The sequence below is a fragment of the Triticum urartu genome, chromosome 4A (assembly GCF_056163025.1).
Source record: "Triticum urartu cultivar PI428250 chromosome 4A, HENAU_Tu73, whole genome shotgun sequence".
In the NCBI taxonomy this organism is placed as follows: Eukaryota; Viridiplantae; Streptophyta; class Magnoliopsida; order Poales; family Poaceae; genus Triticum; species Triticum urartu.
Window position 1 is genome coordinate 396,543,108 of NC_141876.1, and position 16,455 is coordinate 396,559,562.

General features: G+C 43.1%; 1 protein-coding gene across 1 annotated transcript; it reads right to left on the reverse strand.

The window, feature by feature from the left end:
* Positions 1 to 13,414: 13,414 nt before the first annotated feature.
* LOC125553883 (peroxidase 56) lies at positions 13,415 to 16,092 on the reverse strand. The gene is made up of 4 exons (XM_048717537.2): positions 15,757 to 16,092; positions 15,492 to 15,680; positions 15,188 to 15,386; positions 13,415 to 13,996 (listed from the first exon to the last, which is right to left on the reverse strand). The coding sequence occupies exons 1-4, from the start codon at positions 15,988 to 15,990 to the stop codon at positions 13,590 to 13,592; spliced, it is 1,029 nt and encodes a 342-aa protein (XP_048573494.2). The 5' UTR covers positions 15,991 to 16,092; the 3' UTR covers positions 13,415 to 13,589.
* Between the last annotated feature and the right edge of the window lie 363 nt (positions 16,093 to 16,455).

Here is a 16,455-nt window from a genome sequence, read left to right on the forward strand (position 1 = left end):
AGGAGGAGATCGAGCTGTGCTGCAGGTTCAGGAGCCAGGTGCGGGCCCCATCCTTGAGAGCCATGGGAAACCAGTTCGCCATGACTTTCTCGTCGCCGTTGGCTACTTCGATGCTCAGCTCGTAGAGCTGCAGGAACTCCGCGGGGTCGGCGGTGTCGTCGTAGCGAGGAGGCAGATCCGGCTTGAACTTGCCTGGCCAGGCGACGCTGCGCAGCTCGGGGGTGAAGGCGCGGCAGCCGGCCGTGGTTACTGGGGCCCGCCTTGGAGGTGGAGCTTGGTCTTGTCGAGGTCCGCGCAGCGCCGCCGCAAGCGGCGCATGGTCTTGACGAGGCGGCGCGGGAAGTACGAGTGCAGCTTCTCGCGACCGTGGGATTTCTTGGCAGCTTCTCTCTTCGCGCGCGGGCACCGGGCGTGGTGGATCTCACCGCGGGGCCGCACGCCTTGGTGCCAAGGCGCCGTCTTTGGGCTGGGGTGGTGGAGGCGCGCCTCGGGCCTCGTCGCCCGTGGCTGGCTAAGGGTGAGGCCGAGAGAGGGACGGCGCCGGGGAACCCCTGCAACACAGATGAGCTCGGCGATGCGGTCAAGCCACTCCTCGTAGAGGTTGTCGACTGGGCGGAAGCGCAGGAGCTCGTTTGCGGCGAGGAGTGCGGCCCGCGCCTCCATGGGAGCGCGGTGTGCATGAGACGAAGAACCGGATGGGGCCAGCGATGGAGTGGCGGTGCAGCCGTCCTGCCGCACCGAAGGATGCGGTGAAGACGCTTGCTGCTCGTTCCCCACCGGGCCGGTGGCAGCGTTGGCGACGGGAGACGGAGAACGACATGGTGGCCCGCTGATGGGAGCCGTCTGAGCAACGCGGGCGGTGAGGGCAGCCCGACGTTCAGCTCGAGCACGGCGAGCGTCCGCCATGGAGACGATGGAGCGACGACCTGATGGAGGGAAAGCTATGGCGCACCCCTACCTGGAGCGCAAAATGTCGGATGCGGGGTTCCGGCAAACCCTTAAGGTTCGAATACTGGGGTGCGCGCTAAGTCTTTTCCTCCCACCGATCTATGCCCTAACTCGCTAAGATCTCACAGACGAACTCGACGCACTCGCAACACAGAAAGACACAAGATTTATACTAGTTCGGGCCACCATTGTGGTGTAATAACCTACTCCAGTGTGGTGATGGTGGATTGCCTCTTGGGCTGATGATGAACAATACAATGGAAAGAACAGCCTCCTGAGGTTGAGGTGCTCTTGTGCTAGGCTAACTTGTGTGGGTGAGAGTGATCTAAGATGTCCTCTCCCTGCCTATGGTGGTGGCTAGTCCTACTTATAGAGGCCCTGGTCCTCTTCCCAAATACTGAGCGAGAAGGGAGCCAACAATGGCGGGCAAATTTGAAGGGGGACAGCTAGTACAAGCTATCCTGACAAAAGGTGGTCTACGCCTACGAAAGGCTTTGGTGGTGATGTCGTCTTGGGCTCCACGATGACCTCCGTCTTGCCGTCCTTCTGGTCTTGGTCTTGTTGCACCAAAATGGCAACCTTTGCCTGATGCCTCGGTACTCCTCGCCTGCGCTGGTTTCCTTAGCACCAAAGAGGAAATAAGGACGCTGCGCGCGCTGGCGCCCGCCTGGTGTCGATCGTCATGACTCACGTCACGAGAGCCCCGCGAGGTTCGCCTCGCCTTGATATCTCCGCTCCTCGTGAGCCTGCCCGACTAGGCCGCTCCAGAGGAGGTCTTGTGTCGTTCGCCTCGCGAGGCTTGGCCCCTCGCGACGGTCTTGGATGCCTTGTTGATGAAGATGGGTCGTACGGCTTGCTAGCTTAGCCACGCCGCGGGCCGCAAGCAGGCAAGTCTGGGGACCCCCATTCCCAGAACGCCGACACCGACGACCACGGGATGGGCTAGGGATGTCGGTCCTGAACTTTCTACAGAGTCATTGCAGGAATACCTACAGCTATGGGCACATGTCACTCGGGGGACTCTGATTCCGAAGGCCAACGATGAGATCAACTAGGCCTGGGATCCGGATGGTGCATACTCATGCAGATTTGCCTATCAGGCTAATTATAGGGGACGTGAAATCTCGCCGACTACTGTCTTCACGTGGTCATTGATACGTCTTCAACGTATCTATTATTTTTGATTGCTCCATGCTATATTATCTATTATTTTGGATGTTTATGGGATTTATTATACACTTCTATATCATTTTTGGGACTAACCTATTAATCCAGAGCCCAGTGCCAGTTTATGTTTTTTACCTTGTTTTAGAATATCGTAGAAAAGGAAAATCAAAAGGATTCCAATTGACCTGAAACTTCACGGAACCTATTTTTGGAAGGAAAGCAACCCGGGAGACTTGGAGTCCACGTCAAGGAAGCTTCGAGGAGGCCACGAGGTAGGGGGCGCGCCCTCCCCCCTCGTGGGCCCCTCGTGGCCCCCCTTACGTACTTCTTCTGCCTATATATCTCCATACACCCTAAAACGATCGGGGATCACAATAGATCGGGAGTTCAGCCGCCAGAAGCCTCCGTAGCCACCGAGAGCCAATCTAGACCCGTTCCGGCACCCTGCCGGAGGGGGAATCCATCTCCGGTGGCCATCTTCATCATCCCGGTGCTCTCCATGACGAGGAGGGAGTAGTTCTCCCTCGGGGCTGAGGGTATGTACCAGTAGCTATGTGTTTGATCTCTCTCTCTCTCTCTCTCTCGTGTTCTTGAGGTGATACGATCTTGATGTATCGCGAGCTTTGCTATTATATTTAGATCCTATGATGTTTCTCCTCCCCCCTCTCTCTTGTAATGAATTGAGTTTTCCCTTTGAAGTTATCTTATCGGATTGAGTCTTTAAAGATTTGAGAACACTTGATGTACGTCTTGCCGTGCATATCTGTGGTGACAATGGGATACCACGTGATTCACTTGATGTATGTTTTGGTGATCAACTTGCGGGTTCCGCCCATGAACCTATGCATAGGGGTTGGCACACGTTTTCATCGTGATTCTCCAGTAGAAACTTTGGGGCACTCTTTGAGGTCCTATGTGTTGCTTGAATAGATGAATCTGAGATTGTGTGATGCATATCGTATAATCATACCCACGGATAGTTGAGGTGACATTGGAGTATCTAGGTGACATTAGGGTTTTGGTTGATTTGTATCTTAAGGTGTTATTCTATTACGAACTCTAGGGCTGTTTGTGACACTTATAGGAATATCCCAACGGATTGATTGGAAAGAATAACTTTGAGGTGGTTTCGTACCCTACCATAATCTTTTCGTTTGTTCTCTGCTTTTAGTGACTTTGGAGTGACTCTTTGTTGCATGTTGAGGGATAGTTATGTGATCCAATTATGTTATCATTGTTGAGGGAACTTGCACTAGTGAAAGTATGAACCCTAGGCCTTGTTCCAACACATTGCCATACCGTTTACGCTCTCTTTTATCATTAGTTACCTTGCTGTTTTTATATTTTCAGATTACAAAAACTATTATCTACTATCCATATACCACTTGTATCACCATCTCTTCGCCGAACTAGTGCACCTATACAATTTACCATTGTATTGGGTGTGTTGGGGACACAAGAGACTCTTTGTTATTTGTTTGCAGGGTTGCTTGAGAGAGACCATCTTCATCCTACGCCTCCTACGGATTGATAAACCTTAGGTCATCCACTTGAGGGAAATTTGCTACTGTCCTACAAACCTCTGCACTTGGAGGCCCAACAACGTCTACAAGAAGAAGATTGTGTAGTAGACCTCAAGCTCTTTTCTGGCGCCGTTGCCGGGGGGTGGGGGTTAGCGCTTGAAAGTATATCTTTAGATCTTGCAATCGAGTCTTTTAGTTTCTTGTTTTATCACTAGTTTAGTTTATAAAAGAAAACTATAAAAAAATGGAATTGAGTTTGTCTCATACGCTTCACCTTTTTAATATCTCTCGTGAGTATGATGGAAAGGATAATTATGCTCAAGTGCTAGAAGAAGAAATCTATAAAATGTTTGGCACTAAATATTTGAATGATGAGCATGATTGCAATGTTGTTAGTATGAATTCCTTGAATATCCATGATGCTAATGATATGCAAAGCCACAAGCTTGGGGAAGCTATGTTTGATGAAGACGATATTTTTTGTCCCCCAAGTTTTGATGAGCAAATTTATTATGATGAAAGCATGCCTCCTATGTATGATGATTATTGTGATGACACGTATGCTTTAAATAATAATGATAACCATGAAACTTGTCATCTTGATCTTAATTTTCAATCACATGATAGTTATTTTGTTGAGTTTGCTCCCACTATTATTCATGAGAAGAATTTTGCTTGTCTGGAGAGTAGTAAATTTTCTATGCTTGTAGATCATGAAAAGAATGATTTAGGTGTTGGTTATATTGTTGAATTCATTCATGATGCTACTGAAAATTATTATGAGGGAGGAACTTATGCTTGTAGGAATTGCAATAATATCATGTTTCCTCTCTATGTGCTTAAAGTCTTGAAGTTATGCTTGTTTTACCTTCCTATGCAAGTTGATTCTTGTTCCCACAAGTTGTTTGCTCACAAAATCCCTATGCATAGGAAGTGGGTTAGACTTAAATGTGCTAGTCATATTCTTCATGATGCTCTCTTTATGTTTCAATTCTTATCCTTTATGTGAGCATCATTGAATTCATCATGCCTAGCTAGGGGCGTTAAACGATAGCGCTTGTTGGGAGACAAACCAATCCTATTATTGTTATTTACTTTTTTTCTTGTTTAGTAATAAATAATTCATCTAGTCTCTGTTTATATGTGGTTTTATGCATTTAATTAGTGTTTGTGCCAAGTAGAACCTTTGGGAAGACATGGGAAAAGTCTTGTTGATCATGCTGTCAAAAACAGAAACTTTAGCGCTCACGAGAATTGCTGCCATTTTTATTTGGAGAGTGCTATTTAGTTAATTCTTTTTTCAGATGATTAATAGATAAATTCCTCACGTCCAGCAATTTACTTTAGAATTTTATGAGTTACAGAAGTATACGTTTGATCCAGATTACTACAGACTGTTCTGTTTTTGACAGATTCTGTTTTCTATGTGTTGCTTACTTATTTTGATGAATCTATGGCTAGTAAAATAGTTTATAAACCATAGAGAAGTTGGAATGCAGTAGGTTCAACACCAATATAAATAAAAAATGAGTTCATTACTGTACCTTGAAGTGGTGATTTATTTTCTCATACTAACGGAGCTTACGAGTTTTCTGTTAAGTTTTGTGTTGTGAAGTTTTCAAGTTTTGGGTAAGGATTCGATGGACTTTGGAATAAGGAGTGGCAAGAGCCTAAGCTTGGGGATGCCCAAGGCACCCCAAGATAATATTCAAGGATAGCCAAGAGCCTAAGCTTCCGAGGCATCCCCTCTTTCGTCCTCGTTCATCGGTAACTTTACTTGGAGCTATATTTTTATTCGCCACATGATATGTGTTTTGCTTGGAGTGTCAATTTATTTTGTTAGTATTTGCTTTATGTTATTTAGAACAATGTTTTGTATCTTTTATTTCAATAAAAGTGGCATTGATAGCCTTTACTATGCCTATTTTACAAGTCTTCATGTTGCTGTTTGAAAACAGAAACTTTACCGATGTTGCAGTAATTCCCTAGAAAAGTCAGAATATGATAAAATGTTGAAACCTTTTGCATATTAAGATCTGATAAATTTAATACAGTGGTAATTTTCTTTCATAATTTTTGGAGTTGGGGAAGTATGGATCTAGCTGCATTCTTTAAAGACTGTCCTGTTTAGGCAGATTGCTGTTATGCTTGCATTGTTTGCATATGTTTGTTTCTTTAATAATTCTATTTGAGGATATGAATATTAAATATTCAGAGGCATTTAGTATGCAATGTTTAATAATATTTTTTGTGATTTTATACAGTATAGGATGATAAGGTTTTTCAATTGATTTATACTAACTTATCTCACGAGTCCTTGTTGAGTTTTGTGTGGATGAAGCTTTTGAGATTTAGGGAGACCGTGATATGAGAGGAATTAAGGAGACACAAAAGCTCAAGCTTGGGGATGCCCAAGGCACCCCAAGATAATATTTCAAGAAGTCTCAAGCGTCTAAGCTTGGGGATGCCCCGGTTGGCATCCCACCTTTCTTCTTCAACAACTATCGGTTAGTTTCGGTCGATCCTAAGTTTTTGCTTCTTCACATGATGTCTGCCATTCTTAGAATGTCATTTTATTTTTCTTTGCTTGCTGCTTGAATAAAATACCAAGATCTGAAATTTTTAAATTTAGAGAGTCTTCACATAGTTGCATAATTATTCGACTACTCATTGATCTTCACTTATATCTTTCGGAGTAGTTTGTCGTTTGCTCTAGTGCTTCACTTATATCTTTTAGAGCACAATGGTGGTTTTATTTTGAAGAAATAGATGAAATCTCATGCTTCACTCATATTATTTTGAGAGTCTTAAATAGCATGGTAATTTTCTTAAATAATCCTAAAATGCTAGGCACCCAAGAATAGTAAAAACTTCCATATAGAGTATTGAATACTAAGAGAAGTTTGATGCTTGATTATTGTTTTGAGATATGGAGGTAATAATATCAAAGTTGTGCTAGTTGAGTAGTTGTGAATTTGAGAAATGCTTGTGTTGAAGTTTGCAAGTCCCGTAGCATGCACGTATGGTAAACGTTGTGTAACAAATTTGAAACATGAGGTGTTATTTGATTGTCCTCCTTATGAGTGGCGGCCGGGGACGAGCGATGGTCTTTTCCTACCAATCTATCCCCCTAGGAGCATGCGCGTAGTGCCGAGGTTTTTGATGACTTGTAGATTTTTGCAATAAGTATGTGAGTTCTTTATGACTAACGTTCTTCATGATCATCATTTTCTAGAGGATTGTCCCAAGTGAGGAATAAAAAAAGAATAAAAAAAGAGAAAGGCCATAAAAAAGAAGCCCCCCCCCAAAAAAAAGAGAAAGGCCATAAAAAAAGAGAAGGCCCAAAAAAAGAGAGAAAAAGAGAGAAGGGACAATGCTACTATCCTTTGCCACACTTGTGCTTCAAAGTAGCACCATAATCCTCATGATAGAGAGTCTCTTGTTTTGTCACTTTCATATACTAGTGGGAAATTTTCATTATAGAACTTGGCTTGTATATTCCAACAATGGGCCTCCTCAAGTGCCCTAGGTCTTCGTGAGCAAGCAAGTTGGATGCACACCCACTTAGTTTCTTTTGTTGAGCTTTCATACATTTATAGCTCTAGTGCATCCGTTGCATGGCAATCCCTACTCCTTGCATTAACATCAATCGATGGGCATCTCCATAGCCCATTGATTAGCCTCGTTGATGTGAGACTTTCTCCTTTTTGTCTTCTCACATAACCCCCATCATCATATTCTATTCCACCCATAGTGCTATGTCCATGGCTCGCGCTCATGTATTGCGTGAAGGTTTATGAGTTTGAGATTACTAAAGTATGAAACAATTGCTTGGCTTGTCATCGGGGTTGTGCATGATGAGAGCATTCTTGTGTGACGAAAATGGAGCATGACCAAACTATATGATTTTGTAGGGATGAACTTTCTTTGGCCATGTTATTTTGAGAGGACATAATTGCTTAGTTAGTATGCTTGAAGTATTATTATTTTTATGTCAATATGAACTTTTATCTTGAATCTTTGGGATCTGAATATTCATGCCACAATTAAGAAGAATTACATTGAAATTATGCCAAGTAGCACTCCGCATCAAAAATTCTGTTTTTATCATTTACCTACTCGAGGACGAGCAAGAATTAAGCTTGGGGATGCCGATACGTCTTCAACTTATCTATAATTTTTGATTGCTCCATGCTATATTATCTACTGTTTTGGATGTTTATGGGCTTTATTATACACTTTTATATCATTTTTGGGACTAACCTATTAATCCAGAGCCCAGTGCCAGTTTCTGTTTTTACCTTGTTTTAGAATATCACAGAAAAGGAAAATCAAACGGAGTCCAATTGACCTGAAACTTCACGGAACCTATTTTTGGAAGGAAAGCAACCCGGGAGACTTGGAGTCCACGTCAAGGAAGCTTCGAGGAGGTCACGAGGTAGGGGGGCACGCCCTCCACCCTCGTGCCCCCCTAACGTACTTCTTCCGCCTATATATCTCCATATACCCTAAAACGATCGGGGAGCACAATAGATCGGGAGTTCCACTGCCAGAAGCCTCCGTAGCCACCAAAAGCCAATCTAGACCCATTCCGGCACCCTGCCGGAGGGGGAATCCATCTCCGGTGGCCTTCTTCATCATCCCGGTGCTCTCCATGACGAGGAGGGAGTAGTTCTCCCTCGGGGCTGAGGGTATGTATTGGTAGCTATGTGTTTGATCTCTCTCTCTCTCTCTCTCTCTCTCTTTCGTGTTCTTGAGGTGATACGATCTTGATGTATCGCGAGCTTTGCTATTATATTTGGATCCTATGATGTTTCTCCTCCCCCTCTTTCTCTTGTAATGAATTGAGTTTTCCCTTTGAAGTTATCTTATCGGATTGAGTCTTTAAAGATTTGTGAACACTTGATGTATGTCTTGCCGTGTGTATCTGTGGTGACAATGGGATATCACGTGATTCACTTGATGTATGTTTTGGTGATCAACTTGCGGGTTTCGCCCATGAACCTATGCATAGGGGTTGGCACACGTTTTCGTCGTGATTCTCCGGTAGAAACTTTGGGGCACTCTTTGAGGTCCTATGTGTTGGTTGAATAGATGAATCTGAGATTGTGTGATGCATATCGTATAATCATACCCACGGATAGTTGAGGTGACATTGGAGTATCTAGGTGACATTAGGGTTTTGGTTGATTTGTATCTTAAGGTGTTATTCTAGTATGAACTCTAGGGCTGTTTGTGACACTTATAGGAATAGCCCAACGGATTGATTGGAAAGAATAACTTTGAGGTGGTTTCGTACCCTACCATAATCTCTTCGTTTGTTCTCCACTTTTAGTGACTTTGGAGTGACTCTTTGTTGCATGTTGAGGGATAGTTATGTGATCCAATTATGTTATCATTGTTGAGGAACTTGCACTAGTGAAAGTATGAACCCTAGGCCTTGTTTCAACACATTTCCATACCATTTACGCTCTCTTTTATCATTAGTTACCTTGCTGTTTTTATATTTTTAGATTACAAAAACTATTATCTACTATCCATATACCACTTGTATCACCATCTCTTCGCTGAACTAGTGCACCTATACAATTTACCATTGTATTGGGTGTGTTGGGGACACAAGAGACTCTTTGTTATTTGGTTGCAAGGTTGCTTGAGAGAGACCATCTTCATCCTACGCCTCCTACGGATTAATAAACCTTAGGTCATCCACTTGAGGGAAATTTGCTACTATCCTACAAACCTCTGTACTTGGAGGCCCAACAACGTCTACAAGAAGAAGGTTGTGTAGTAGACATCAGTCATCCAGGGCTCCGCTACACTATCGATTCTTCACCTGGCTTGCGGTCCAAGGTAGATGCCGGATGGCGGACCGGCTAGCCCACCATGGCCTCGATCACCATGACGCTTGCCCTTTCTACGCCCAGCACGAGGAGACCATTGGGCATATTCTGCTGAACTGTGTCATGGCAAGGGAGGTTTGGACTGTTTTCTGTGCGGCTCTGAACAAGCCGGGATGGGTGCCAACAAGCGAAACAACATTGGTGGAGTGGTGTACGGAGAAGAACGACACTAGCAAGAGCATGAAGACAATGAGGGCGATCCTCCTCCTTGTCTTATGGGAGTTATGGAAGCACCAGAATGCCATCATTTTTATGTGGCCACACCATCCTTGCGAGTCTTGTTTCAAACCATTGAGAGGGAAGGTCGGGCTTGGAAGGCAGCGAGACTTATCAAGGGAGACGTGGAAGCTCTTTTTAGGGCTGTGGCTAGGTGGGAGAGTATGTGAGAGTAGAAGTGTAGTGTCTTTGTGTTGGAGTTCGGTCTCTTGTAATGTAACATTGTGTAACACCCAACGTGGAGGGGCTCTTCCCCTTTTCCTTCTTTAATATATAGTGTGCACGCTCGTGTGCATTCGAGAAAAAAACAATATATAATCCTGCTATTAGGCATAATGATCTATGGAGATAGCAGTGTCTAAGCAGGCTTAACCAAAATACATATTGACATAATACTAAAATAGTATAGTATGAAATATGCAAAAAGAGTTTTTACAAAGTCACATGAAAGGAGTTTTAAGCAAGAATCGATATCCCTGAAATACTAATACACACTTGTATTAAATATGTTCCTTGGTATGTAAACAACCAGATATGTCTAGTACTCTAGTAAGCTGCGAGTAAAATTATTAGAATGACCAAATTGTTGATCATAGGACAACAGTGAAAATGTCGTTAAGTACTAACGACATGTTTCTTGCATACGGAAAATATGAAGAGATTGTTGTAAGGAGTTACATCAATACATGCTCGTTGTAAGTAGTACATAGATAAAATCTTCATCAGTGCTCCAAGCGATTCTCGGTTTCAATTAAATGACTAATGGTGGCATAGTAAGGTGGAATTGGTCCAAGAAATTTATTGTGTTGAATTCAACAGAAGGTTGAGTAGATTTTCACTTTAGAAGTAACAATAAAGGGTGATGAATCAAAGGTTCTTTTATGAACTTGGTATGGTTTCTAGATGATCGTGCAAATGGAACACTATTCTCAATAGTGGTTATGTAGCTCAATCTAAGGAATTAAGGGTCCTACCAGTGATTCAATACATACAAAGCTTGTTTCACATAAATTATGAATTCTCATGAAAACATGACATATGCATTGAAATGCAAAAGATACACATGGATCTGAAGATTGTCAGATTCGATAGGACGAAGCCTATACCACAAGCAAAGCATGGACCGACACCGGATTGCTATTGGTGTAAAAAACAAAAGTGCTAACTTGATTATTGACTCAGAAGAATGCCCTAGAGACAATAATATTGTATTATTATATTTCCATATTCATAATTAAGTGTTTGTATTTCATGCTATAACTGTTATGAACCTGGAATATTCGATTCAGTGGAAAACTCATATGCACGTGTGAAATGATAAACGGATAAAATAAAGGTTCCTAGTCTCACTTCTAAAACAAGCTCAAGTGTTGTTGGCGATCACGTTTTCGGGATCTTAGGATATCGGTGTAATGATAGTCCTAAAACAACACTGAGATTATGACATTGGAAGAATGATCATATTGAATCGACCCAAACTTGATTGTTATGAATTGAGATAATATCGTCTGTAATAAATTCTAACAACACGGAGTGTTAAAGGTGGACTTTGGGGTTGCTCAAATGTCACGATGATCATAACGACAACTTACAGGCTCATCAGAAAGTTTGACAAGTGGCCCAATAGCTCAAGAGTGGGATTTGCTCCTTCGACGATGGAGAGATATTCTTAGGGCCCTCTCGATATGAGGGAATCCATCATCATCTGGCCAGATATAGGTGATTACGTCACTAGGATGCCAGAATACAATGATGAGAAAGAAGAACAAAACCGGTAACATGGATTTCGGTATAGTGAGCATAGTGACGACTTAGGAGGATACCGATGCATCCCGGGTTTTGTGAAGTATCGCGAAGCAAAGGGAACATCACATGATAACCATAGGTTCACTTGAATATCATTCGTGTGCTCACATGGACCAATATGGACGTCCACGGTCCCGCTGTCGGTCATTGAATGAACGGTTTCGTTCATGTCTATGAGTTGCCGAACCTACAAGGTCATAAGCTTAGGGCAATCACGATCTGCTGAGTGTTAGTAGGATGGGAGTGATGAGAATATATTTGTGAATTGTTACATTAATATTCAGAACAGTTTTGAGAGAACCTGGAAGCGTTTCAGGGTCACCAGAAGGGTTTCGATGAATATCAGGTATTACCGATAAATATATATAGGTGAAAAATGTTCTGGGGATGTTAAATTATATATAATGGTTTGAAAGTATTTAGAAGAATTTTATATTTAAATTAATATCAATGGGCCTAAATAGGCCAAGAGGTGGAAGGCAACTTGGGCCACACAAGTCCAAGTGGGAAGGCGCTTCCCTTCCCTAAGGAAGGAGACCGAATAGGAGTGGGGGAGGAGTCCAACTCGTCCTCCCCCTTGGCCGGCGCCCCAAGGAGGCTTTCCCTCCTTGGTGGCAGCCCTCCCTCTCCTCTCTAACCTGTATATCTTTGGGGATTTGTGCTTTATTGACATACAAGTTTTGGAGCCCCCTGTAGTTCTTCTAGCTATAGTTCTAGTTTTAGTCGGTCCTAGTTGACTAATTAGAGTTAGGCTAATTCTTTTGTCCTCATAATTAGAAACTCTGTGTGGTTCTAATCTCCTTTGTTTAATTCCACGGTGACGATTAGCTCTATACGGCGAAGCGCTGCCAGATAGTGAAGGTTGCACGCTTGCAACCAAGTAGAGAGATGTGCTTTCGGTCTTCGGTTTGAAGGACTGTTCATGTGCGGTACGAGGGATCATTCATCGACGGTTCGAGGGACTTCAAGTATGATCTACACCAAGACGTTCTTCTTCCGTTGCAACTCGGTGACGGTAACAATTGTGATCGTGATTTTTTTTCCTACTATGTTTCCCAACACCTAGGTGATCCTTGGCGGCTCTAGTCTTTCATAGTTCTCCCTCATAGATCAATCCCGGATCCAAAGAGGCCCTGTTCCTGACGTGTGGCTGATTGATCTGCATGTGACTTCTCGTGGCCTTTGTGGTTCGAGCTATGTTGGCGGTCACAAGGTGAAGCGGAGTCACTTGCTCGTGGAGAAGTGGCGGTGATGACGCCAACATGCAACCTCGACGATGTTTTATCGTAGTGGTGTGAGTGATTTATACTTTTTTTGTGTATCATCAGAGGGTCGTGATGAGTTTTGCTCAGTTTTATTGGGCAACTTTCGTATTCTTAGTCAATATAAATGGCAAGTCTTTGCCTCGTTTAAAAAAATAAAAAATTGCTCTCAGGCATAAGTAGAGGATCAAGTGGGATTATGAGAGGGATATCTTTTTTGTAAAATAAAGTTTTCAATTTTCAGCAGATTGTCAATACTAATCACTTGATTTGTAAGTGGTGCTTACTGCAGTGTACTATGGAGATACGGGATATTCTGGTATCTAGGTCCAGGCACTTAGAGATGGTACATGTGATATGTTTAGGTAGTTTGTATTGTTGTCTAGCAATAGGGTTTGTGATGCATAAATTTACAACATGTAATTTCTATTGCGTTTTTTAGTTCCTTGATACTTCTTTTTTACATTTCTTAGAAGGATTGATGGCATGCAATAAGGATGGTTATATGTATCACTCGATGCAAAGACTAGGTACTCAATCAATTTCAAGAATAATAATATTATTCACGATAGATCCGTAACGAAGATGATAAAAAATTATGGGAGATGTTATGATATTCCATAAACATTAGAACTATAAATGCCAACAAAAAGTAAAGCTGGCAATTCTGAAGTCAAAACTTTAGTTCCTACACATCTATTGAAGAAAAGCAAATTGGCAAGATTGAACACCACATACACAGTAGAACCACTAGGTAGATTATATTAGTTGAGAACGGCACATGTCCTCCTGATCTCCCCCTCGCTACCGGCGAGCACGTCAGCCCTCCCCATGTTCACCATAGATACCCCAAAGTCCTTAAGGAATCTCTTCTCCGAGCTCATGTAACCGTACACGAGCATTTTTGTAGCACCATTACTCAGCAAGGCCTCGTCAGAGTGGAAAAGGCCCTTGTTCTCTTTGACGAGGCGGTAGTAAGTCGAGTCGAAAGTCGACGAGCGACCGGGCACCATTTGCACCTCGGTCATGTTGTCATCGGGACTCATGCACTGTTGCTTTAGTGTTGCCGCGTACGTCTTGTCCAGGGTAGGGTCCATGTCATCTTCAGCCGTGAAATTACGTAGCCTCTTCTCTAAAGATGGGCAGTGTGAATTCCCTAGCGCGTGGGCACCTGATCATACACGAGTTTAATTAACTGAAACAAATAATATACTAGGAGTATATAACTAAACTAATGGTTTCCACTAAATTAAGTCTCTCACTATTGAACCATATCACATCAATATGCAACCATGCATGAGAAAGAATTTCGATTGTATTATGCTACTTATACTCACCATGATCAAACTCTATAAATCATATATATTTTCATTTTCGGTTTTCATATCATTTCCAAATAATCACGGTACTTATATTCACCATGATCAAATTCCATAAATCATATGTGTTTTCATTTCTATGTTCCATATTATTTCCAAATTATCATGCTACCTATATTCATCATGACCAAATTCCATAAATCATATGTATTTTTTATTTTTATTTTTCGTATTATTTCCAAGTTATCATGCCACTTATATTCACCATGATGAAATTCCATAAATCATACTCCCTCTGAATCAAAATATAAGTCGCTTTTGTAGTTCAAATTGAACTGCAAAAACATCATATATTTTGGTACAGATGTAGTATGTATTTTCATTTTCAGTTTTCATATTATTTCTAAATTATCATGCTCCATACAAACAAATCTCATAGAATACGGTGCAACCACTTCCCGCAGTAAAACACAAGATACCATCTAGCATGTCCCCTCAACATCAAAGATCAAACCATCTCAAAAGTCTATCATGCATGGAAAAGGCTCATCCATTGACATTCTGTTATGCTACTTCTATTACATAGATATATTTTAAAGTTTTTTTTTTTGCAAGAACACTCATGAGGTTTCCGTGTCTTTTCCTTAAGAGAGAAGAATCGGTTCATACAATTGTTACAAGTGTATGGGCACACACGTGAAGAGGTGGCCCATCCATAATCGGCAAGGCGACCATGCAACTACTCGCTAACAAAACAATGAATCATATGTATTTTCAGTTCCAATTCTCATATTATTAATCTAAATATTCATTCTATATAACCAAAGCTCATCGAAATATATTGTACCAGAAAATGTTTTCGCAGCAACGCGGGCATTGTCTAATTCACTCAAGTTAACAATGTAGTGGGGCCGTGAGTAGTACTACATACAATTGGGGCAACCATAAAGAACTTTGGAGTACACGGGTAATGCAACTCGTCCTAGAATAGAATACTCGCAAGATTCGAAAATAGAAACTGCCTAGTGGTCAAGAATTACTACCTGACAGAACAACAAGATCCTTGATTCCAAGGCCCTTGGACTTAAACCTCTTGATGAGCTTCTGGATTTCATCAAAGGAATCAGGCAACTCCTCCGCCGCCTCCTTGGCGCTCGACACGCGGCCGTCTCGCCGGCCGGTCTCCACCTCGTACAAGTTGCCGCCCTCGCGCCATTCTCCCTTGGTCACCACCTTGGTTGCCTGGTTAATCCCCAAGTCAACGCTAGCTTTGATTGACGCATTCCTTTTTTTGGACTTGCAGATTTGATGCAATCTGAATGGAGGAAAAGAGGCTTAATTGTATACCAGCGAGACCGCGTCTCTGGCGGCGACGGCGAGGATGTCTGCGCAGGAGACGGTGCCCGGGCACTTCTTCTCCAGCTTCTCCTTGATGGCGTCGATCACGTTGAAGGCGTCCAGGGTGAGGTTCGGCTTGGCGTCCCTCTCCGCGATGTTGGTCTTGGTTGAGTTGAGCAGCACGGATCCATCGCAACCCTGCACCTCATCATGTCACAAAGTGAGGAACTGCCACTTAGCAGTTAAAGACCCAAGCTAAGGCAAAGCATTTTACCCTGACGAAGCAATCATGGAAGTGGAGCCTTAGCAGCGGCGCGGTGACCGTTAGGTCATCTTCCACAGCCATGGTGACGATCCTGCGAACAATGGCCTCGGCGTCGGGGCATGATTGCCTGTAGAACCCGACCTTAAGCTTGCCATAGGCATGGACGGGAGCAATCACTGCCGCCAGCAGCAGCAGAGGAGGAAGTGAGAACCTGAGACCGAGAGGAGGCACCCACTTTGTCATGGTACAACACCAACACTAGAACTAGTGCAAGTCTGCCCTCTAGCTAGCTAAAGCTTGCAGAGCTGCATTGCCATTTGCCAAGGCAACCACATGTGAAAAGTCCTCGTTTTCATGAGTTGCCGGCGATAAAGGCGGAGTGTGGATGCCGTCTCCGAGATCTAAAAGGAGCATTGACTAATTATTAAGAGCGTCGTTTTTTCCGGCCGTCATGGGCATGATGCCATGTGATTAGCCATGGGTTTCCGGGATCTTACCGGCCTCGGTCAGCACATTGTGGTGCATATATATATACGTATATATGTTACTCCACTGCTACTTCGGTTATCGAATAACTTCGCTAGTGACAGCACTGTTACACATGAATTGAAGTAATTAACTCAACATGTACAATATCATAATCGCGCGCGCCGGTTAGTTGCCGCCAACGACCTGTACCGAGGATGCATGCACACCCCAGTGATATAT

Coding starts and splice junctions, on each gene's coding strand:
- LOC125553883 (XM_048717537.2), bottom strand. CDS start 15,990: ATGACAAAGTGGGTGCCTCCTCTCGGTCTCAGGTTCTCACTTCCTCCT. Junction 15,387..15,491: donor CCAGAGACGCGGTCTCGCTG/GTATACAATTAA, acceptor GGGATTAACCAG/GCAACCAAGGTGGTGACCAA. Junction 13,997..15,187: donor GGATCTTGTTGTTCTGTCAG/GTAGTAATTCTT, acceptor GTGTATGATCAG/GTGCCCACGCGCTAGGGAAT.